At 23.0% G+C, this 26,623-nt stretch overlaps 1 protein-coding gene across 4 annotated transcripts; it reads left to right on the top strand.

Annotated features, from left to right (window-relative positions):
- The first annotated feature begins 17 nt into the window (after positions 1-17).
- LOC122511746 (pleckstrin homology domain-containing family M member 2) lies at positions 18-25,137 on the top strand. Of its 4 annotated transcripts, none has more exons than XM_043627194.1 (10): positions 18-156; positions 3,883-4,187; positions 10,074-10,269; positions 10,565-10,752; positions 11,574-11,768; positions 16,246-17,943; positions 18,482-18,706; positions 21,675-22,256; positions 24,032-24,151; positions 24,711-25,137. In XM_043627194.1, exons 2-10 carry the CDS (start codon positions 3,969-3,971, stop codon positions 24,825-24,827), a joined length of 3,540 nt encoding a protein of 1,179 aa, XP_043483129.1. In that variant the 5' UTR covers positions 18-156; positions 3,883-3,968; the 3' UTR covers positions 24,828-25,137. The 4 variants fall into 4 exon arrangements, with proteins under 4 accessions (XP_043483129.1, XP_043483128.1, XP_043483130.1 ...); XM_043627193.1 differs by lacking the exon at positions 18-156 and adding an exon at positions 3,356-3,482; XM_043627195.1 differs by lacking the exon at positions 18-156 and adding an exon at positions 3,540-3,636.
- The last annotated feature ends 1,486 nt before the right edge of the window (positions 25,138-26,623 follow it).

The raw sequence follows: 26,623 nt of genomic DNA, 5'->3' as shown, positions 1-26,623 counted from the left end.
TGTTCTCTTGAGAATATCTTGTTCCTTGCGTGACAGCCATTTTCGGGAGGGGCACCCCTATAGCATATACAAACACCCACCAACCAACCAACCCTTGGTGTTCTATATATACATGTGACGTGAGCGCTTGAACCAACTTCAAACGCAATGACAGAGGTACTCACGATTGGTTCACTCTTTATAAAGTATTTTTAAAAAAAAGTGCGCAATAACAATGTTTCTCAGAGAGATATATATACTGTATCTTTATTATCGAAAGATTTCAGTTTTTAACTGTTGTGTTGTATTGTTATATATTGTAGGAAACTCGCGATTATTTTGACACTAATATGCGGTTTTATAGGTCGAATAATAATCAATCAGGAATCTCTATCTCTCTCTCACTCTCTCTCCTACATATAAGATACTTTTTAAAAAGGATGAGCATTGATTTTCTTTTTATGAAAGACACAATAGTTGCGGTAAAAGAAAGAAAATGTGTCGCCCTCCCTTCAAACGATTAAGATCAAAAGATTTTTAACGAGATAAAAGTTCACTTCACTTTTATGAATCTGGAAATATTTGCTTTTTTTCTCTTTCTCTTATTCGTTTCGCTTTTATTTTCTTCAAATTTTTCTTTTATTGATATTTTTCTTTTTCCATTTACCTATTAATTTTACATTCAACTTTTTCTATTTTCTCTAATAATTACTTTTAAATTAATTATATATAGTTTCTTTCTGATTATATTTCCTTTTTATTTTTTTAAATAATTTTCTTTAACTAACTTTTTTTCTTTTTTATTTAAAAAATCAATTTTAAATGCAATTTTTTCTATTTTCTGTAATAATTACTTTTAATTATATATGCATATAGTTTCTCTCTGATTATATTTCCTTTTTATTTTTTTAAATAATTTCCTTTTACTAATAGTTTTTTTCTTTTTTATTCACAAATTCAATTTTAAATGTAATTTTTTCTAATTTCTTAAAAAAATTAATTCTTGGCAAGAATTTTATTAAAATGTTTGAAAATAATTGAATTTCTTTGAAGGATTTTATGTAAATTTTGGAAAATAATTTAACTCTTTCGAGAAATTGTATTAAAATTGTTTTAAAAATAATTGAAGTCACGGAAATAATTTCATTATTAGTGAAAACAATCTAATTCTTTGAGAGAATGTTATTAAAATTTTCGAAAATAATTTAATTTTTGGCAAGAATTTTATTAAAATGTTTGAAAATAATTGAATTTCTTTGAAGGATTTTATGTAAATTTTGGAAAATAATTTAATTCTTTCGAGAAATTGTATTAAAATTGTTTAAAAAAATTGAAATTACGGAAATAATTTCATTATTAGTGAAAACAATCTAATTCTTTGAAAGAATGTTATTAAAATTTTCGAAAATAATTTAATTCTTGTCAAGAATTTTATTAAAATGTTTGAAAATAATGTCAATTAGGTATGTTCAAAATTTTCAATTAAATTAAAAAAAATCATTATTATCAAGAAATTTAAAAAAAATTGTTTTAATACTAATTTTTAAATTTTTTGAAAGTAATTGGATTTTAAGAAGAATTTCTTTCAAGTTTTTAAAATAATTCTGTTTATTAATAATTATATTATTTAATAGAGTTTTCGTGAATAAATAAATTTTTTTCAAGAATTTCTTTATATTTCTTCAAAATAATCTCCTTTTTTTTAAAATATAATTGAAAATTTTGGAAATAATTGAAATTTACAAGAGAATTTTTTATAAAAACTTTTGAGAATGATTGTATTTTTTAGAAAAATTTTGCATTTTATAAAAATGATTGAATTGTTTTCAAGAATTTTATCAAAATTTTAGAAATTAATTGAATTCTTTCGAAAAATATTAAAAAATTTTTTTTTAATAATTGAATTATTTCGATAAATTTTATTGAAATGTTTGTAAATAAATTCGATTATTTTCAAAATTTTCAATAAAAATTTTAAAAAAACGACATTATTATCAAGAAATTTAAAAAAATTGATTTCAATAATTTATTCGACTTGTTTGAAATTAATGGAGTTTTTTATAATTTCTATTGAAAAAATATTTAAAATTATTCACAAAAACGTAAATAATTAAATTTTTTTCAACAATTTTTTAAAATTTCTTGAAAATAATGGTTTTTTAAAATTTAATTGAAATTTTTGAAAATAAATGAAATTTACAAAGAATATTATCATAATTTTTGAGAATAATTGAATTTTTTAGAAAAATTTTATTACAATTTTAAAAAATAATTGAATCCGTGCAGAAAAATTTTATTAAAATTGTAGTGAATATAATTGAATTCCTCAAAAGAATTTTACTATTTGTAAAAATAATTGAATTGTTTCGAAAAATTTTATTAAAAATCTTTGAAAAAAATTTAATCCTTTTGGTGAAATTTTATTTAAATTATTTTGAAAATAATAGAATTCTTCTGAGGAAGTTTATTCTTTATGACAATAATTGAATTCTTGCTAAGAATTTTATTCAATTTTTTAAAATTAATTATTAATAATAATTAATTAGTTAATAAGTCATTTTTTTAAAAAAATGTTTGAATTTTTAAGTTTGTTTAAGTCTTTTTTTTTGAAATTCTTTTTTAATTCTTTTTTTTATTTAATTCATTTTGTTTCTACTTTTTCAAAAAATTTTCTTTTCACATTTTTCCTTTTTATTTAGGACCTACAAATTTTAAATACAATTTTTCCTATTTTTTAAATAATTAATTATTTGCAATTGTAGTTTAATTACTTTTTTTCATTCGTTTAGCTTTTTTTTAAAAAAATAATTTTCCTTTTAATATTTTTCTTTTCTTTTTTTCTCCAAAATCACGAACTTAAATGTTTCCTTTTTATTTGCCAACCAATATTCTGAATACATTTTTTTCCATTTTCTTCTTTAATAATTAATTAGTTTTAAATATTCTAAATAAATTCCGTTAAAATTGAATTTTATAAAAAAAATCTCGATAACTTCTGTTTAGTCTAAAATTTTTCCAAATTAAATAAAAATAATTGAAAACAAAAAATAAATAGTTTGAAAATATATAGTTTATTTAATTGTAAATTAAAATTAAATTATCATTAATTTATAAAAAAAATTAATTGATTTGTAATAATTTAACTTTCTTTAATGATACCAAGATTTTTTTTTACATGAAAATGAAAATGGAAAATGTTTACTTTTATTAATAGCTCTTAAATGCTCTTTAAATTGAATTATAAACGTTTTGAGTAATTGTACAATGTTATCGATACGAGTATTTATCGGTTCTCTAAGAATATAAATGTGATGTTCTGCATGCACTTGTATCTGTGATTAAATATAAAGAAAAGCAAAACATCTTTTTTACTATTTTTTTCATATTTTTTATTTTTCCACTTGTGATTGTGAGACGCGAAAATATATATACAAATGAAATGAGAAAAGAGCTGACAGATCACGTTTTACATTCAACATACAATAATTCACAGCGATTTAAAAGTATATTTATAACTTTACTGAAAATTTTCCACATTTTGCCAATATAATACTTTCTACAGATTAAACATTTTCACTCAATATACGATTTTCTATTATTAATGTCAATTTAAATTTAACGTTCTAAGAGAAAAAAGAAATTATATTAACATGAACGGCAAATATCGAATTTATTTATAAATCTATTACAATATTAACTTATAATTTTCCTGATAATTTTAGTTACATTTTTAGTTCGACCTTTTTTTACTTTTCGAAATTTCATTTTTTGTTTTTTAATTTCTTTCTTTTTTTTAGTAATTTGAATTTATTTCATTTCCTCTAAATAGAAAAAAAAGGGAAAAATTTATAATTTCTGCTTATCGAGTGAAATTTGAATTAACAGAAAAATTTTTATTTACAGATTTGGCTGCGACGAATGAAAGCAGCCTCAGAGTGTGAACGAGAGAAACTTGAATTTGCCGCTGAACTTGCGTACTAATAAAATCAATGCGACCGGATTGTGGCGAGTGCAGTGAATGTGTCAGTCAGAACAATTCCTTAAAATTAGAGGTATTCTCCTGTTTTTCCAAAGAACAAAGGATTAGAAAAAAAAATAATGTGAATAGCATTACGAAAATGCCAGGTCAAGAGGATATTGATCTCTGCACGGACAAAGTCCTGTCGAAAAGCAGGATACTACAGGAATTAACAAAAGCAATCAAACTTGTAAGTACTCCAACTGCATGATTTCGAATTGGAGTAGAAATTCACTCTTATTTCCCCATTTATTAAAAAATTCTCCAATTTTCAATAGTTTTCGAAAGGAAAAAAAGTCTTCTTTATTTTATTTAACTGTAAACGAAAAAAGAGAAATTCGATACATTTTTTTGCTGAAATTTCAATGAATTTGCAAGTTATTAATAATCGCTGTATTAATTTTATTTTTATTTCTTTTTTATCGTACTCTCCTTTTTGTATTCAATTTGTATTCTCTTTTTTTATTTTTTCTTTCTTTCTTTCTTTATTTATTCATTTATTTGTATATATTTGTATCATAAGGTCAATTTTTCGTGTCCTTTTTTCAAATGTCATACATCAAAGAGATTTTTCTTTTCTTCGTCACTGTCAAGTTTGAAAAAATCGTCATATCTAAATTTACTTTCAATGGTCCATTTCGAAATAAGTCCATCATTAATTTCTTATTGTATACTTTATCTTTGAGAATTTGTTCGATAATCGCACGTTAATACGACGCTTTATATTGAAAATACGTCTTTGCTGTGTAATAATTATTATCAGCTGCTTTCATTTCTTGCTGTAAATATACATAGTTCGCTATTCTAACTCTAACACTGCGCTAATTTATTTTAACGATAAAAATTTATATAGAATTCGAAATAGAAAAACTTAAAAAGGTCGAGGACTATATATTTTCTCTATTCAATTGTTATATTGACATGTCTTTGTTGTAACTTTTTGATTCGATATTACTTTGATTGTTAAAAATTATTCATTTTAAATGAAATGTCAGAGTACGAGACGTTTTGCAACTTTTTCATTTGATAATACTTTGATTGTTAAAAAGTATTCATTTTAAATTAAATGTCATATATTTATTTTAAATTCAATGAGACATTTTTCTCGGAACTTTATTTTATTCGCTATATTTTAAAGAATAGGACAAATTTTCATCTCTTTTCTCTTCTTGTTTTTGACAGTTTTAGAATTATTTCTGGAAAATAGAACTATATACGATTTTTAGAAATTAGTCGGCAACGATTTTGGTTAGAATATAATTGACTCTGAACGTGTTTTTTTAAATTTATATTCCGAATTGAAAAGAGAATTTTCCAAATTGTTCGAAGCATTCAAAAGGAGAACGAATTTCCAAAAAAATTTATGATCAAAACAGAAATGGATGGAGAAAAAATTTTTCAACATACAAACAAAAGGAATTTTGAAATATATAAATTTATCGACAATTGCTAACTTCAAACGTGTCTGAAATATTTTTCGCTATTTTTATACTGTGAATCGAAAAGAGCAAAAAGGGAGAAGAATTTCCAAAGTAAAAAAATCGAGAACTTGTTCGAAGAATTCGAAAGGGAAAACAATTTACGAAAAACTATAATTAGAGGATTTTTCTTTTCTTCGTCATTGTTCACTAATTTAATTTTGCTTTCATTTCTTTCGGCAAATATCTACATTTCGATATTTTAACTAGCGCACTAATATATTTTATTTATTTATATATTTATTTATTTGACAAACGGCATCCCGCAGTCCTAAGGGACTGATTTATCGCTAGGATTCAAAAAAAAGAAAAGCTTAAAAAGGTCGAGGACTATCAGAAATATTTTCTGTATTTAATAATTATTGACATGTCTTTGTTACAAGTTACAACTTTTCTATTCGATAATACTTTGCATTTATTGTTAAAAAAAATTATTCATTTTAATTAAATGTCAGACTGCGAGGAATTTTTCTTGCAACTTTATTATTTATTTAAATTTTAATTAAAAGTTTCATGATCTAATGAAATATTCTGCATTAATTTACCATTCATTTGTTTTTCATTATATTAGTATTATCACTTATTATTTTTTAAATTATATTCAAATATTATAATATAGTGATTTATTTAATTATTATATTTAAATGTGTTTTTAAATTAACATATTCTATCCATTTTTGCTTCCTTATGAAAAAAGCGTTGTACTTAAACTATATTTAAATGATTTTCTAAATTGTATTTAAATAAGTTCTCAAATTAATATATTGAAATACAAATGAAAATTAGAAAAAAAATTGAACAATTGATAATAATAATAAAATAATAATTATATTATAATTATCGACATAATCGGTCCTCACCTGAAGTTAGTGTTGTTTTATTCCAATGTTTTTTTTTATAATTCGAATTGTTATGTCAAAAGTTTGTCAATTAATTTATAAATAATAAAATAACTGGAGTAAGAAAATTTAAATAATTAAATACTAATAAGAATTGATTCAAAATAAAATTTTAGTTACAACTTTAGAAAAAAATTAAATGTTTCTAAACATATAATTAAATTTAGGAAGACTTGTAGTTCAAATTTTCAAAAAACATTTTTCCAATGGTTTTACATTGAAAGTATTTCGAAATTTTAAGCAAAATTTGAAGTATTTAAATATTTATTTTACAAAAATTATTGAAATTTGAAAGATTTAATTTGGAAAGTTCTGAAAAAATTAGGTTTTCGAAAAAGGTATTAAAATTTTTTGAAGATATACTTGAATTCCCGAAAATAATTTTAAAAAATTGAAACAATTGAGCTCCCGCGGGCAATAACTCGATCTGCGCTTGAACTGAAAAATCCAAGCCAGTCAAGCCGTCAGAAAATGGAAAAAAATAAAAGTCGGAATTTTTAATTTTAAAACATACTACCGTATAGAGCATAAAAATGCCCAACTTTTTTGTCTTTGAAATTTTTTTGTAAGACTTTTATTTTTAATAATAATGGACAAAAACTGAATTTTTTTTATTCTTCAATTTCATTGAATTTCAAAACATAAATCGACTTTTCTCAAACAAATCTTAATGAAATTAATTAAAAATTGATATACTTACTTATCAGGGTCTACCGAAGACGATGAAATGATTGAAACATTAAAAAATGTTTATTGCAAAATTATTTGTTAATATAAATACAGACCTGTCGGTAAATACGTTTTCTCAACTTTGACGAGAAAAAGTGTGCGGTGAACTTTCGAGTTGACACAACTTCCAGTGAGACATTTGTTTATTAACATGTGAAGAAGTTTTTTGGAAATTTTTATTTACATCGGATGAAAAATAAAGAAGATACATAATGTTTAAAAAAATATGCGTCGTGCGGCGTTTTGACATTTTGACGCAAGAGGAGAAAACTATTGGAAACTATTGCTATTTTCTGTTGATTTATTTAAAAATAAGTTTATTCGTGTATTATATTTAAAATAAAAACAATTCTATACATTTATAATATGATAGGCAGTAAAAGACTTATTTAGATTTACAACGACAGGAAGAAAAATAGGAAAAAGTTAAACAAATGCGCGATACATAAAATTACCACCAGAGGGCAGCAGCTAATGGGCACATCTAATTTTCTCATTTTACTTCCTGACGTCGTGTATTATATTGGATTTCCAATTCCTTGTGCACAAATGAAAGAACAAAATTTCAGTATAACTGGTATTTTTCCCTATTTTGCAATAATTGTCCAAATTGGGAGAAAATTCCTCTTGAATTTTCGTTTACGTTCAAGCAGCCATTTTTAAAAGGCGACCACTGTTTGAAATTGCGCAACACCGTTAATGTAAACAAAGCAGGTCCTTGAATTTTTTTGAAGAAAATACAGTTTACTTTATTACTGCTGTTAAGTTTTTCAATAAACCACGTGTTTTAAAATTAAAAATTAATAGTAAAGTAATAATAAAAAATTTATTAATATTAAAATATAAATAAGTATAGAAATTGTACAATTGTATAGTATAGTTAGTTATAGTATAAATTAATAACAATTCTAAAGTAAAGAATTGTTTTTATTTTAAATATAATACATAAATAAACTTATTTTTAAATAAATCAACAGAAAATAGCAATAGTTTCCAATAGTTTTCTCCTCTTGCGTCAAAATGTCAAAACGCCGCACGACGCATATTTTTTTAAACACTATGTATCTTCTTTATTTTTCATCCGATTTAAATAAAAATTTCCAAAAAACTTCTTCACATGTTAATAAACAAATGTCTCACTGGAAGTTGTGTCAACTCGAAATTTCACCGCACACTTTTTCTCGTCAAAGTTGAGAAAACGTATTTACCGACAGGTCTGTATTTATATTAACAAATAATTTTGCAATAAACATTTTTTAATGTTTCAATCATTTCATCGTCTTCGGTAGACCCTGATAAGTAAGTATATCAATTTTTAATTAATTTCATTAAGATTTGTTTGAGAAAAGTCGATTTATGTTTTGAAATTCAATGAAATTGAAGAATAAAAAAAATTCAGTTTTTGTCCATTATTATTAAAAATAAAAGTCTTACAAAAAAATTTCAAAGACAAAAAATTTGGGCATTTTTATGCTCTATACGGTAGTATGTTTTAAAATTAAAAATTCCGACTTTTATTTTTTTCCATTTTCTGACGGCTTGACTGGCTTCAATTTTTCAGTTCAAGCGCAGATCGAGTTATTGGACGCGGGAGCTCAATTGGAAATTTTGTAAAATTTTATACTTTAAAGAATTTTATTTTTTCGTTTTTAAAAATTATCTATAAATATAATTGTATTTTTGAAAAAACATTACCTATTTCATGAATTTACAAAAATTATTCTATTTAAATAATTCCATTTTCGTCGATGAATTCTGATAGCAATTGATTTAAAAACAGTTTCAATTAAAATTTTAGGAAATAATTGTACATTTAAAGCGTTATAACAGGAATTTTAGGAATTAATTAAATTTTAAAAGGTTTTTAAATTAAATTCCTTGAAAATTTAAGAGAAGCAAAAGTATAAAAATATTTAAATTTTTATTTTAAAAAATTATTACCTATTAATTACATTATTTGTCTTTAAAGATTCTTAAAGTTTTTCAATAATTTAATTTAAAAATTCTAACAAAATAATTGAGTTTTGGAAGAATTACAGTTGCAGTTTATAGAAAAAATTAAATTTCATGAGGTTTTTCATTGAAATTATTTGAAATTTTAATTTCTGTGGAAAAATAAATAAAAATAAGTTTTTAAATTTTTGTTTAACAAAAAATATTGAAGTTTTGAATAATTTAATTCAGAAATTCCGAAAAATTGATTCTTGAAAAAATGTAACAAAAATTTTTTAAAATAATTGTATTATTATTGAAAATAATTTTAAAAAATTGAAACAATTGAAAATTTTGTCAAATTTCATTGAAATAAATTTAATATTTTAATGAATTTTATTTTTGTTTGTTTTTAAAAATTATTTTGAGATATAATCGTATTTTTGAAGAATTCTAATAATTGGAAATTTGGAAATTAATTGAATTAAAAAAAAATTTAGAATAAACTTATTTCCACTGGGAAGTTGAATTATTTAATCAAAAATATCTTATGTATATTCAAGTTGCTGTTAGAAATATCTTGTCGATTTCCGTACGAGTTGTTCAAATAATTAAATTTAAAGAAAAACTGTTAAAAAAATTATATTTTTGAAAAAATGAAGAATTTTCATTAAATTTTAAAAAGCAAATCTTTTAAAGTATGGCAACGAAAATTGCGTGTAGTTTTGCTATTTAAATAATAAAAATTAAATAATTGAGGAATATTTTTGAATTTTTAAATTATATGTGATTTTGTAAATTATATTTAAATGAGTTCTCAAATTAATATATTGGAATAAAATTAGAAAAATTAGAAAGAAATAAAATATTTGAGAAAATTTTGATTTTTAAATTGTAAATGATTTTTTAAATTCAATATAAATGAGTTTTCAAATTATTATATTGAAAATACAATTATGAAAATTAGAAAAAGAATAAAAAATTAATGTTTTGAGGACATAAAATATATTAAAAATGGATATATTTTCGGAAAATTAGGTTTACGCTCAAAGTCTTCATGGCTCAGTGGTATTGGACGGAGATTCTTGGTTAGTTTACTGGTTAGACCGAGCCTTAAGACATGGTTTACGTATTGAAAGGCATGGATATTGGGGCACGGCACGAGAGCTTAGCCACCAAGACACGGTTGTTGTAATCCACGCGTTACAAAATGTACTAACATCCATTGGAAAAGGTATTTTTCTCTCTGCATCTATTAATAAAGTAGATTCTCTCACAACTAATTCTTATATTTACTGTTAACTATTGACTATTTACTGTTAACTATTAACTATTTACTATTAACTATTAACTACTAATTATTAACCGATTTACTGTAAATAATTAATTTGGAATTACTTTAAGGAATTAATTAAAAAAATTCAATTCCAAAAATGATATTTTCATTTACACTTGTAATTGAATTTAATTCCTAAAAATTGAAATTTTAATTACCCCGAAAAATTAACGAAAGATATTTTTAATTACAGGTCGTGCTTGGCTGTATCATACGTTGAGTGAAGGAAGTTTTGAAAGTTACCTAGCTTGTCTTCTACGAGATACACATACTTTAAAGAAACAGTATTTTCCACACGCACTTGTCAGGAATCCTGACAAAACCAATCAGCTCATTAATTTATTAGCTGGATTAGAAAATGTATCTTTTACATTGCAATTGGTGAGCAAATTCTTCTTTTCAAAATTGTTCACAATTATTTTCCATTTGTGTCCTTGAATAATAGAAAGGACATTTTTTCAAATTAATTTAAAATAAAAACACGTAAAGTTCTAATATTGAAAATTAATAATTATTCATTAGACTGAAAATTAACAGAATTTATTGAAAATGAAATAAAAAAAATAAATTAGTAAAAAACGAAAAATTAATTCAATCAATCTTGAAATTAAATATTTTCCGTACCTGCAGTAATTTTTTTACTTTAATTCAATGCAATTGATAAAATAAACGTAATAGTGAGTCATTTGTTTTGTAAAGGAAACGATTTCTGAATTAGAACTACAGCTTTTTTTTTGCCGTAGATTTATAGATAGATGAATTTTTCTTTTACTGCAATTAAATGATAATAAATGTTAGTATTATAGTATATAAATAATTTTGTAGTGGAGAAAAATATTTACATTTTTATTTACTTCCTTTTCATTCTCTTATTATGGGAGTATCACCCCCCGGTTACAATTATCAAACTAATAAATAACATCCGTCCTATAATGAAACATAAAGATAAATATGTTTTCGTGACAAGCAAGAGCAATATGTTATCGCGCTTGTGTTGTACCTTCTTTTTTGAGGATTATTATTATATATCGCTAAAAGATTTGCGTGGAAAATTTCACAAAACGATTTGATTCATTAATCATTATATTATACATGTCTATACTCTCATTTGAATCGGACTTTTATCAACTTTGTTTCTTTATACAAATGAAAAAATGCAAGATGAAAATTTCTCTTCATTTGTTTTTTCTTCTTTTTTTTAGGATGTTACTTATTTGGATATTGTTAATTATATGCCACAACGACCTATGAGCGGGTCACCTTCTGGCACGGCTTTAACATTGCACCTGAGATCTTCGAGTTTTTCACCGAGTTTAGTTTCTCCCGGTGACAGTGGAGTTGCTCTCGATAGCGATATGGATCTTTCGAACGAAACTGATGGCAGCAGTTGTCGGGAGGTAATTCTATTTCTGACCTTGGATATTTTTACATTTTTTTGTCTATTTTCAAAAAATACAACGACCTTTTTGACTTTATTTCGATAATTAAATTTTCGAAATTAATTATAAAAAGTTTTTAAAAATTTAAATAATTGAAAATTGTTGAAAGTTTTATTGAAAATAATTATTAAGTACATAATTAATTATTTTTGTTTATTATTTTCAAAAATTTTAATAAACTTCTTGGCAAGAATTTAATTATTTTCATAAATAACAACATTCTTCGGACGAATTCAATTATTTTTGTAAATAATAAATTTTTCTCATAAATTCAATTATTTACAGTTCATAAATTCAATTACTCTCAAAAATTGTAATAAAATTCTTCCCAAGAATAGAAATATTTAAAAAGAAACAATTTCTTCGCAGGAATTTTGTTTTTTAATTCGTTTTTAATATGGAATTTCTTGCAAGAATTCAATTATTTTTAAAAATTGAAATACAAATTCGGCGGAAAAAATCCAATTATTTTCAAAACTTTTGTCAAAATTCTTTAAAACAATTCAATTATATTCTATAAATAATACAATTCTTCGAAGAAATTCTAATATTTTCAATATAATTTTATTTTTTCTCAAAAGAATTTAATCGTTGAACATTTTAATAGAATTCTTGTAAAGAATTCAATTATTTTCAAATGTTTTTTAATAAAATTTAATAGTAAAACTATCAATTATTATTATTGACAAAATTACAATATTCAGGAAATTAAAGACATTTTTTTGAAAGTAATTTAATTATTTTCAAAACCTTTAATTCTTTAAAAGAAATAAGTTATTTTCAATATTTTAATAAAGTTTCTTAAATGAATTAAATTATTTCAAAATATTGTAATAAAAGTCTGAGAAGAATTTAATTATTCTCTAAAAATTTTAATAAAATTAAATAACCAAATATTTAATTTCAATTATTAACAAACACGATTATTTTAAAAACTTAAAAGAAATTCTTCTTAAAACTGAATTACTTTCAAATATTTCAATAAAAATTATTATTATTATTATTATTATTATTATTATTAGATTAGGTATTTTTATTTTTATTACTAATATTATTAGTTTTTAAAATTGTTCAAAATTTTTTTTAACAAATTTAATTGTATTTGAAAAATTACATTACAATATTTTTAAAAAAACTAGTTAGAATTTTTTAAAATAAGTAATATTTTTTTTGGAAACCTAAATTTTTAAAAATTAATTATTTTCAAAAAACGTGACTTAAAATTTTTTTATATTTTTTAATAATTCAATTACTTAATGAAAAAATGCACTAAATTTTAAATTATTTGCAAATTTTTTAATTACATATATTATAACAAAAAGAACTATTATTTATGAAAAAATTATTTAAAAATATTTTTAAATAATTCTTGAGTAATTTTCTGAAAATTATTAAAGATAATTGAAATGAGGAGAATTTTAGTTCAAATTTCAATAAAATAATTGAATATTGAAAGAGTTATAAGTAAAATTTTATGGAAATAATTAAATTTCAAGAGGTTTTTAATGAAAATTTCCATTTTGAATTACTTTAATTAAAAATTCGAAAAACTTAATGTTTCAACAAATTTTAGTTGAAATAGCTTTAAAATTAGTCAAAACTGTAGAAAATATATTATTTAATTAAACAATTTTCGAATAATAAAAATTTCCTAACATTCAAATGAAAAAAATTAAATTTTAGATGAATTTTAAGTGGACTTTCTTTTTTTAAATAATTAAATTCTCCAAAATTTTTATCTCAAAATTATTAAAAATATTTCAAACTAGCTGTCGTACCCGTCTTCGACGGGTTTTAGTTTCTACCAATATATTTAATAATTTTCCTACCAATCTGAAAAATCAGAAAAAAACCGGGAATTTAATTTGACCGGAAAATTAATAATTAGTTACCATTAGCTATTTCGGTAGTAAAATATTACTATTTAAATAGTCTCCAACCTTTTTGCAAAAAATCAAAAATTATCAAAAATTCGAAAAGCCGAATTTCTTAATATTTAACATTTTTTTCTTCTCTTTTATATCATTAAGCTTCATTATTTTTGTGCTCTTCAAAAATACTTTACCTAATTTGTTATCTCCACCCTTTGGTAAAAAATCTAGAATTATGGAAAATTAGCCAAAATTCAAAAAACCGAATTTCTTAAAATTCAACATTTTTCCTTCTTTTTTATGGCATTTAGCTTTAGTATTTTTGTGCTCTTCAAAAATACTTTACTTATTTAATAGTCTCCACCCTTTGGTAAAAAATCTAAAATTATGGAAAATTAGCCAAAATTCAAAAAACCGAATTTCTTAAAATTCAACATTTTTCCTTCTTTTTTATGGCATTTAGCTTTAGTATTTTTGTGCTCTTTAAAAATACTTTACTTATTTAATAGTCTCCACCCTTTGGTAAAAAATCTAAAATTATGGAAAATTAGCAAAAAATTCAAAAAACCGAATTTCTTAAAATTCAACATTTTTCCTTCTTTTTTATGGCATTTAGCTTTAGTATTTTTGTGCTCTTTAAAAATACTTTACTTATTTAATAGTCTCCACCCTTTGGTAAAAAATCTAAAATTATGGAAAATTAGCAAAAAATTCAAAAAACCGAATTTCTTAAAATTCAACATTTTTCCTTCTTTTTTTATGGCATTTAGCTTCATTATTTTTGTGCTCTTCAAAATTACTCTACTTATTTAATTCTTTCCACCCTTTAGTACAAAATCAAAAATTATTAAAAATTATGAAAATTTCGAAAAACCGAATTTCTTATAATTCAACATTTTTTCTTCTCTTTTATGGCATTTAGCTTCATTATTTTTGTCTAATGTAGCAAATTTCTTACTTTACATACTGATCTTTAAATAAAAAACTTTAATAACTTTTCCTGAAAAGCTTGCTCAAAGATTAAAAATCACTATTTTTTTTAGAAAAAAGTTGATCTAAAAAAACGAAAAAAAATTTCAAAATACGTCTTTTTTAATAATTTTATTGTAGAAATGGGTTGTATTTATCTGAAAAAGTTAGCTAAGGATAGTTTTGCATTCATTTTCCAAAAAATAAAATATTTGAATTTTTTTGATTTTTCGAATTTTTTGAAAAAATGTCATAACTTTCGTTCAAGTTAATATTTTTTAATCGGATAAGGCTATGATTTTAAGTTACATTAATACCTAATAGACTGCGAAGTTTCGCATTATTCGGTTGAACCGTTTTCAATTGATGCGCGAACAAAGTTTTGCATACAGACAGACAGACAGACAGAAGGACAGACAGACAGACAGATAGACAGACAGACAGACATTTTTTTTTTTACATTTTTCGAATTCTCATGTCTCAAGAAGAAAAAATATATAAGAATTTTCAAGATTGGAGCAATGTACAGACAGAAGTCTGGTTTTATTAATATAGATGAGGAGAATTTCAGAAGGTTCCAAATTAAAATTTTTTCTAAATTTTAATTGATAATCTATATTAATAATCGTTGTGTTCCGGTAATCTATTCGCAATTTGAAGTTAGTTGTTGTCAGTTGTTGTTTGCTTTTTTGTTTCCTAACTTTTTAAATAATTTTTCTTTTCAAATATTTAAAATTTTAAAATTAATGTATTGTAAATCATTGAATTCTTGCAATGAATTTAAAAATAATTGAATTCTTTCGAAGAATTTTATCAAAATATTTGAGAATAACTGAATTTCATCGAAGAATTTTAGTGAAATTTTTGAAAATTTTAATTCAATTCTTTTGATGAATTTCTTTGAATTTTTTTTAAATAATGGAGTTTTATTAATAATTTTAATTGGACATTTTTAAAGTAATTAAATTTTATGAAAAATTATTGAAAATAATTGAATTGTTTTGAAGGATTTATAAAAATTCTAGAAAACAATTGAATTCTTTCGTGAAATCTTATCAAAATTTTTTTGAAAATAATTGAATTTTTGCAAAAAAATTTACTATTTATAAAAATAATTAATTTGTTTTGAAAGATTTATTATAATTTTACAAAATAATTGAATTCTTTTAGAAATTTTTAAAGCGAATTAAGAAAGAAATTGAATTCTGTCATGAAATTTTATTAAAGTTTTGTTGAAAATAATTGAATTTTTGCAGAAAAATTTAATATTTATAAAAATAATTGAATTCTCCCGAAGAATGTTTTAATTAATTATTAATGAAAATTGAAAATAATTCAATTCTTGCGAATAAATTAAAAGTTTTGAAAATAAAACCAATAATAATAATAATTTTTTGTTACAAATCTGAAGAAAGGAAATTACTTTTCGACTCTTTTTGTACTTTTCATCGATTAAAATGACTTTTTTTGTTCTTTAAAGTCCATCCGAGGCCTGCGATTTTTATCTTTAGATTCACTAGTAGTTTTGTTTAATTAAATTATTTTCAATTGAATAGAGATTATTTTCGACTTAAATTATTTTTGTCGAATTGCAGGATTCGTCGATCGAAGATATTCCGAGATATCGCAACAGCAAGTACAAGACAATTTTAAGCAATTGTACGAAAGATATTAAAAACATGGATCGCTCTTTCTCGTCAAGTGATTCTGGCGAAGAGGGAAAGACACCAGTTCAATCGCCTGGATTAAAGACAAAATTTCAAAAGACCCTAGTCACAAATAGTGACATTGTCAATCAGAATCTTCCGCAGAAGCTCGACGATAATGAAATGAATTGCTCGAGTTTGGATACATTGAAAGATTATTCGTACTACAGTAAAAGTCTCGAGGAGTCAAAGTTCGACAAGGTCAACAATGATTTTGACAACGTAAGCAATGGCATTAACAGATACAGCTACTATGGCGATAATAATGGTTACAGTTTTAAAAAGAATATCGATCCCCGCAACTCGTATGTCATTAATAATGATACAAATTTATTGGAACTCAGCATGACAATCTCGGACTGTGATAGCACTGAAGCACCGTACAGTATCCTGAATACTATCAATATGGTTGATACCAGCATTCTATCGACATCGACTTCAGAAACTGTCGTTCAACGTCGACAACGTAAAAAGAAACGGGGCGAGGGCAAAAAGCGTGTCAGCTTTCACGAGGATATTTTCAAAATGATGAAACTCGACGACGATGAGAATTATGAAGATTATGGTTATCGTTCGTCGTCGTACAATAAACAAAAGGACGTGCAACCGGAGCGTTACAGTTGGTGCGCCAATGATTCACCATACCCTAAGGAAACACTAAACACGCGAAATGCATATTCAGAATATTATTCCTCGAGTTCGTCGCTAAGCACCCACGACAGTGAGAACGAGAGACGATTGACACCGAAACTCTGCAATCATCCCGTTTGTCAGAAGAATTATCGATGCACCTGTCTCTCAATATCCGAACGCGGTGTCCCCGAGGGTCAAGAAGATCCACAAATGGAAATTAACTCAAAATTGTCCCGACCAAAAATGGAAATTGATCTCAAAGATAATGAAGCCCAGGAAGCGTACATCGTCGAGAAGGAATACGGAAATATCGTCGAAGATCCACCGGTTAAACTAGAAATGCCACCTCAACCAAAAAAATCAAGTGATATTTCCGACGCTGACAGTGTCACAACTTGTGATTCTGAGGAATCGAAAAAGAATCGACATTTGGCCTCACCGCAAAAGAAGCGCAATATGACGGCAATATTGTCAGGTGAAAATAGTAAATTACTAATTCCGCCGCCTCTACGTCAAGCGCCATCGAAAACTTCCCTCTTAAATCGATTTCTTCGCTCCATCACCGAGAGAAAGTTTGATGTTAATAAAAGCAAGAAGGCAAAATCAAATCAACTTTACATTAAGTGTGGAAAAATCGATCAGGATTCATTTAAGGAATTTAATCAAGCACTCGAGAAGGAGATTCGGGATAATCAAGATCCTGAGAAGCGACGATTTAGCGGTGAAAAAATTAGTTTGAAGCAAAAAGAGATTTTTAAAGGCAGTATTTACAGGGATAAGACGGAACAATTGTATAAGGTTTATAAAGTTCGTAGCTCGTACATGACGAATGGTGAGAGTAAACCAATGCTCGCACTTTTGACCGATAAGACACTATATTTAACCAGCTCAAAATCGGATCATTCCTATAGGAATCAGTTTGTTATTCCCTACAATGAACTCGACGTCATTATGGTGTGTTTTTATTCATTTTATATTTAAAACAAATTTTTAATCTTTACAATTTAAATATAATTTTTAACTAAATTTAAAATTAATTCCATTTTTTAATGAATTTAACTTTAATTTTTAATTTAAATTCAATTCGATATTTAATTCAATTTCAAATTAATTTTTAACTGAATTTGAATTTAATTACATTTTTTGTAATTTAATTCAATTTTTAACTAATTTTAAATTCAATTACATTTTTAATTGTGAAAAAAATTAAAATTTTCACTAGAGATGTGCAAAAAGCTCGAATTTCCGAGCCGAGCCGAGCCGAAATTTTTTCGAGCCGATCTCGAATTCATTTCGTTTTTGAATTGAAATAAAATTTATTTTTTAACTGAATTTAAATTCAATTCAATTTTTAGTTTAACTTCAATTTACAGTTTAATTTTTAATTTTTTTTGGCAATCGTTAATTGTTTTCTTGACAAATTTTGATTGTTTTTGCAATTTAAATACCATTTTTTGTGTCGATAGATAATTAAAAATTTTATTCTTTGCAGATTGGACCAAATGCACAAACAATATTGATATCGAATGCGGACAATGAAATGCAATACCTATTTTCAACCGGAAGTGCAGAGACCACTTGGGAGTTAATAGCTCACCTGGAAATGGCTATGAGGAGATCACCATCGAAACCGAGATTACCGGCAGTCAGAGAATTAAGTTACGATGATATGCATTCATTGAGACATTCAATTTTAGCAGAAACAGCAGTAAATCTCGTAAGTTCAAATCTTCTATCTAATCTAAATTCAATTCTGATAAATATTAATTAACTTTATTTTATTTATCACGATCCAATTTAAATTCAGTTTTGAACGTTCAAATGAACGAACTGTATTTTATTAAAAATATTTCCATAAATTACTGATTCGACTAAAAGTTAAAATCTTAAATTTTACATTAAGAAACTTATTATTATTAATAATAATAATAATAATAATAATAATAATAATAATAATAATAATAATAATAATAATAATAATAATAATAATAATAATAATAATAATAATAATAATAATAATAATAATAATAATAATAATAATAATAATAATAATAATATTAATATCGTTAATATTAATACTATTAAATAATAATTTTTTTATAGTAAAGCAAAATTGTTGCAATAATTAAAAATTAATTTAAAGAAGAAATAAATAAATTTCGTTCATTAGGACATTCAGAACTTTAGATTCATTGTCTAATATAATTATTTATATTATTTACAGGCTTCACACTCGTTAATTAGTTTTGAAAATGAATCAAAATGTATTTTTAAGATTAAAAAGAAGTAGTAAAAAAGTAGTTGTCAAAAAATTAATTGAATTCTTTTCTAGAATTTTATTCAAATGTTTAATTATTAAATTATTTAGAGAAATTGAAATAAAATTGTATTGAAAAGAATTGATTTTCTGCTAAGAATTGTATTATTTGTAAAAATAATTAAATTCTTTCGAGAATTTTTATTATATATTATATACAATTCTGCGAAAAATTTTATTATTTATGGAGTTTTGTAAATAATTAAATTTTTTGAGAAAAATGTATTTAAAATTATTAACTTTTGCGAGGAATTTTATTAGTTTTTATAAAATTATTTGAATTCTTGCAAAGATTTTTTTTTAAGTTATTAAATAATTGGATTTTTACAATAGAACTTTAATAAAATATTGGAAAATAATTGAATTCTATTTATTTTATTTCTATTCTATTCTATTCTACAAGAATTCTATTAAAATATTCAACAATTAAATTCATTTGAGAAATTTAACTAAAATTGTATTGAAAATATTTGAATTTCTTCGAAGAATTGTATTATTTATTAATCATTGTTTCAAAGAATTTTAACAAAACTTTTGAAAATAATTGAATTTTTTCCACAGAATTTGTATTTGTATTTGTATTTGTATTTGTATTTGTATTCTTGCAAGAAATTTCATATTAAAAACGAATTAAAAAAATTCAATTCCTCCAAATAAATTGTTTTTTTTATGAAAATATTTCTATTCTCGAGAAGAAATATATTACAATTTTTTAGAATAATTGAATTGTTTCGGAAAATTTTAAAAAATTGTAATGAAAATAATAGAATTCTTCTGAAGAATTTTATTACTTTTGAAAATAATTCAATTCTTACGTACAATTTTATTATTTACGAAATAATTGAATTCTTGCGAAGTATTTTACTATTTGTAATAATAATTGAATTTTTTTTGAAGAATTATTTTAGAAAATAATTGAATTCTTCCAAAGATTTTTATTTTTTATGTAAATTATTGAATTCTTGCGACGAATTTTTCTATTTATAAAAATAATTAAATTCTTTCGAAAAATTGTACTACGACTTTTTAATAATAATTGAATTGTTTCGAAGAATTTTATTTTTATGGAAATAATAGAATTCTTGCGAAAAATTTTAACAAAAATTTTGAAAATAATTGAATTTTTTCCACAAAATTTGTATTTAAATTTTTTTAAATAATTGAATTCTTGGAAAAAATTCATATTAAAATGGAATTAAAAATATTTCAATTCCTGCGAAGACATTTTTTATTTTTTATGAAAATATTTCTATTCTTGGGAAGAATGTTATTACAATTTTTGAAAATATTTGAATTGTTTCGGAAAATTTTATAAAAATTGTAATGAAAATAATGGAATTCTTCTGAAGAATTTTATTATTTTTGAAAATAGTTCAATTCTTACGTAGAATTTTATTATTTATAAAAATAATTGAATTCTTGTGAAGTATTTTACTATTTGTAATAATAATTGAATTTTTTCGAAGAATTATTTTAGAAAATAATTCAATTCTTCCGAAGAATTTTATTTTTTATGGCAATAATTGAATTCTTGTGAAAAATTTTTCTCTATTTATAAAAATAATTGAATTGTTTCGAAGAACTTTATTTTTTATGGAAATAATTGAATTCTTGCGAAAAATTTTAATATTTATAAAAATTCTTTTGAAAAACTTTTATAAATAATTGAATTCTTACTTAGAATTTTAATATTTATGAAAATAATTGAACTCTTGCGAAGTATTTTACTATTTGTAAATATAATTGAATTTTTTCGAAGAATTATATTTAAAATTTAGAAAATAATGGAATTGTTTCGAACACTTTCATGAAAATTTTAAATATTTATAAATTATAATAATCAGTTTGTTAATCTATATAATTTTTCTTTTTAAATACTTTCAATTTTAAAATTAATGTCTTGAAAATCATTGAATTCTTCCAAAGAATTTTATCAATAAATTTGAGAATACAATTGAATTTTATGAACAATTTCTTTCAAGTTTTTAAAATAATCGTGTTTCTTAATAATTGAAATTAAACAATTAAATTATTGAATTTTATTAAAATTTTTAGAAAAATATTAAATTCTCAGAATTTTATTACTATTTTCTGAAATAATTAAATTAATTTAAGGAATTTTTATAATTTTAGAAAATAATTAAATTCTTTTGAAAAATTTTATAACAAATTAAGAAAGAAATTGAATTATTTCGTGAAATTTTATTGAAAATTATTCAATTTTTGCAAAGATTTTACTATTTAAAAAAATAATTGAATTGTGAAGAATTTATTAAAATTTTTTAAAGTAATTGAATTCTTTCGTGAAATTTTATTAAAAATTTTAAAAAAAATTTATCATTTATTTATATTAACCAATTTCTTTCAGGAGGAAAAAATTGAGCACTACAATATCATATACATGGAGGACGAGCACATATCACCGCCGAGTACACCTTGCGGACCGACGAAAGAAGGCGATTTAATGTTTCGTCCTCACACTTATCAAACGCAACATCCAAATGCACCGACAAATGCCTGGGAGGCGGGATATTTTGTCCTGAAAGGCGGCGTCGTCTACATGTTCACTGATTCTAGTCAAAGACTTCCGAAACGTGCGATTCCATTGAAGGGCGGCCTCTGTCAGGGCTGCCGTCGAATACCAAATTCCCATCGGCCGCACACCTTTGAAATACTCCTCAAATCGAATAAATCATTTCAATTTGCCGCACCCGACGAATACGTTGCATCCGAATGGCTACAGAGTTTCGTGCAAAGCGCCTCGGGATTATTTGACTCTTGCGAAAAACGTGAACCATTACCTTGCAGTTTGGTCGTGTCGTCGAGGCATTTAATTGCAATCAATGAAGTTTTCCCTGGAACGCAAAGAGGTCAAATTCTCTCCTGTGCATCGATACAGGACTTGACTGCTCTTCGAATGCCTTTGACTCACCAATCGTGGTGTGTTTTGGTAAGTTTTTTCTTTTGTTTTTTTATGAAAATTTCTTCTTTTCTTTGGTGTTTATTCTAGTATTGCGAGGGTACGATTCTTTTCATCTCTTCTTTTTAGTCTTTTATTTATTTTTCAGTTAGAGAATAAAATTTCTAATTCTATTATTTATTTTGAGAATATATTTCTAAATTAAAAATTCTAATTAATTAATTTTAAATAATTTAATTTAAGCATTTTAATTAATTTAGTTAAAAAATTTTAATTCTCCATATTTTTATATTCTTTACATACTTTTAATTTTCTATTTTCAATTATTGCTTACCTATTATAAAAATGCATTCATGCTGAAAGTGATTTTAGAAAATTAGTTTTGTTAATTAAATAACCAGGAACTAAAAACATGTTAATTAAAAAAATAAATACTTTAGAATAATCGTTGTATTCCTGTAAATTGTTTGCAGTTTGAAGTTCTTGTTTACCCAATTTATAAAATAATTTTTCTTTTTTTTTAATTTTTTAATTAATTGAAAATCACTGAATTCTTGCAAACAATTTTATCAAAAAATTTGAATATAATTGAATTTCTTCAAAGAATTTTATTATTTATGAAAATAATTGATTCCTTCAATTTTTTAAAATAATAGAGTTTCTTTAGTAATTTTAATTGAAAATTTTGAAAGTAATTGAATTTTATGAAGAATTTCTTTCAACTTTTTAAAATAATCATGTCTCTTAATAATTATATTTAAAATTTTCATTATTGAATTTTAATATTGAAAATAAATGAATTCTTGAGAAGAATTTTATTATTTATAAAAATAATTTAATTTTTGCGAAAAATTTTACTATATTTATAAAAATAATTAAATTCTTTCATAGAATTTTATTAAAATTTGTGAAAAAGGTAGAAAATTTAGGAAGAAGTTTTTTTAAATTTGCAAAAATAATTGCATTTTTTTGAGGAATTTTATTAAAATTGTGTTATAAATAATTGAATTCCTGTGAAGAATTGTATTATTCATAAAAATAATTGAACTCTTTCTTAGAATTTGATTATTTACAGTAATAATTGAATTCTTGGGAAGAATTTTATTACAATTTTCCAAAATAATTGAATTCTTGTAAAGAATTTTATGAATTGAGTTATTTCGATTATTTTTATTAAAATAGAAAAAATTGAAAATAATTGAATTCCTGCAAAAAATTTTGTCATTTGAGAAAATACTTGAATTCTTTAAGAAAAAATTGATTAAAATTGTAGAATATAATTGAATTCTTTCGAAAAATTTTATTCTAAATTTAAAAGAATATTTGAATCCTTTCTTGAAATTTTTCTAAAATATTGTACTGAAAGTAATTAAATTCTTGCGAAGAATTTTATTCAAATTTTTGAAAATATTAAACAATAAAAAATTAATTTTTTACTTAATAAGAGAATTTTTTAAATTTAGAATCTAAAATTAAAAAAAAATAAATAAATAATAACGTTGACGTTGATTATTATAATTTAATGGATCGCCAATTATATAATTAAGAGATAACTATTTTAATTTGCAAAGATAAAAATAATTGCGACTTTTATAAATTAATTTATCTAAAAAGAAAGAAAGAATACAGTGATTATTGAATTAGAAATATTTTTTTTTCTAAATTTATAGAAATTTACTTCATTTACTTCTTTGGCGAATGAAATCTGAAGAAATTAATTTTCCAAATTCACTTTCAGTGAAATTCTGAGATGAATTATTATTGCATGTAATAAATTTTAATTCTTCTTTTAAATATTAAATTAGGAATTTGCGTGTCGTGAAGTTCACGAAAGTAGCGGCGATTGGGTAGTTTACTTCACTAACTACGCAGAATTCTGTACTTTTAGAAAAATCTTAGAAACCCTTTGGAACAACGTTCATGAGGTAAATATATTTTTAGTTTTTATTCATTATCTCCTTATTAAGAAATAGATTTTAGTACTCTATTTAAATATAAAATTGAAATTTATTTCTGTATAAATATTTTTGCCTTTAAATAATTAAAATACAAACATTTTTGACGTTATTTTTTTATTTTAATTATTTAGACACTATTTTTTATTTTATTGACATTATTTTTTTATTTTAACTATTGACATTTTTTTTTTATTTTAACTATCGACATTATTTTTTTATTTTAACTATCGATATTATTTTTTATTTTAACTACTGTGACATTATTTTTTGCATTTAACTACAATCACTACATTATTACCAAAAAATAAAAGATTTAACAAATATTATTTTTTAAAATAATTTTTTTCCTTCCGTGTATTGTTAATTAATAATATGTATTTTCGATTCAAGGAAGAAAGAATTAAATGAAACAATATTTTTCATTTTGTCATTATTAATTATTTTTTAAACAAATTGAAAAGTATTCTTAATGTAGAAATTAATGTCTAATGTCGAGAAATGAAAATTTGAATAAAACTCATTGCAGGAGAATTTTCCGGTGACAACAATTCAGCCTGAAGATAAACTTCATCAGCGATGTACGGGTGTCAGTAAAGATTTAGAAAATGCCTGGCAATATTTGTTACCTGTAGCACCTGAATAGTGGTTAGTACATGAAAAGCATAATCAGTCCTTTATTCCCATTGTCGACAGTTGCAAAGGTATTCTCGCAAAATCCAAATCATTTATTGCAATGAAAAAGCAAATGTTATCTTATCAGCTTTTCAAGATCCTCCAATAATGTTCTTCAAGTTCACAAAGTTCACGTGAATATTTCCATTTGATTCGAATTTATTCTTTTTTATCGACAACTCAATAAAATGAAATAAAGAAAGAAGGTTAATTAAAATTTTCATCAAATAGTCAGTTGATAAAAATAAAATAGTTTTTGTCAACATCAATTGATGATTAAAAAAATGTCCTTTTAATTAATTTTTACCAAGTAAAAAAATTATTTTTATTTATTTTCATTTATTTTGATATCAAAATTATTTTATTACTATAAACATTATTTTTCTGTTTGTTTAAAAGAAACAGTCTATCTGTCCATGTGAACAGTTTGAAATTGAAAATATTGGATCTGTTATTTTCATTGACAAGGGAATCGTAAACTATTACAAAAAAAAGAAAATAAATACTCAATGCAACTCAGCTAGAGATTAAATGATAATTTTTTTCGACTGAAATAACACGTAAGCAAGTGCAATAATTTTTTTTTTTAATTATTTGCTATAAGTACACACCATTGTTATTACCACTCACAATTATAGAAACTAAAAACAAAAATATATATCTATAATTGAAACTAATGTGAAACTAATTATCATGTGAGTGTCTGTATATTCGCATTTACCAAAGATTATATTATTAGTGAACAATAATAATGCGACCTAATTTTTTAAAATTAAATCACCTTTCTTATCAAATATTTTTCTTTTTCTTACAAAAAAGCAAGGAAAACAGAAAAATAGAGCTTTCGAAGTTTTATTTAAAAACAAAAACTTTCTCTAATCTATTGTTAGCTATTGTTTATTGTAAAAAAAGGTACGTTGTTTATTATTAACTGCATAAAAAATTAATTCGAGGTGCTTTGCTTATGATTCGCATAATAATTATATCAATGTTGTAATATTGTTAAGTACACATTAAGGAAACAATTAGCTTTATTTTAATTCTCTACTCGTATATTATAAATTTATGAAATATTTTTGTTCATAAATTTATGGAAATTTTCGAATTTCATCAACCATATAAATTAATTTTGTATAAAATACTTTGTAAGAAACAAAACAAGAAAACTATATTTTCTCGCATTTTAGATGCATATTTTTTTCTAGTAGTAATTTTTGAAAGAATAGAAGAAAAAAATCAATTATTTCTCTTATTTGTAAGAAATGAAGAAAAATTAATTATTCGTATTATTTGTAAGAAAATGAAAACAAATTATTTGTATTATTTGTAAAAAAAAAAAATGGAAACTAATTATTCGTAAGAAATGAAAAATTAATTATTTGTATTATTTGTAAAAAAAAAGAAAAATTTAGTTTAATTTCCTTGTATTTTTTGCGTTAAGCCATACAAATGGCTAAAATCAATTGTGATAGAATTTAATAATCATCGGTAATTTATCAAACTTAGTTATATATGAGTATGGAAAAATGATCTTTATGAACAATAATACATTCCGAAAATTAAGTTTGTGCAAATATTATTACGTTTTAGCGATTCGAACAAGGTATAAATTTTATACTGCTACAAGAAACAAAAAAAATACTTGCTAATATTATGCCTTTGTACTTATCGCGTACAGTCTACAAATCGTAGCTCTTCATCCAAATAATGTAATACTTATACGGAAATTAATAAAAATTAATTACTTCAATGAATAAAGTTGTTTTT

The sequence above is a fragment of the Leptopilina heterotoma genome, unplaced genomic scaffold (assembly GCF_015476425.1).
Source record: "Leptopilina heterotoma isolate Lh14 unplaced genomic scaffold, ASM1547642v1 Lhet_9, whole genome shotgun sequence".
Classification (NCBI taxonomy): domain Eukaryota; kingdom Metazoa; phylum Arthropoda; class Insecta; order Hymenoptera; family Figitidae; genus Leptopilina; species Leptopilina heterotoma.
The sequence above is the reverse complement of the archived record's forward strand: the minus strand, read 5'-3'. Positions and strand labels throughout refer to the sequence as shown.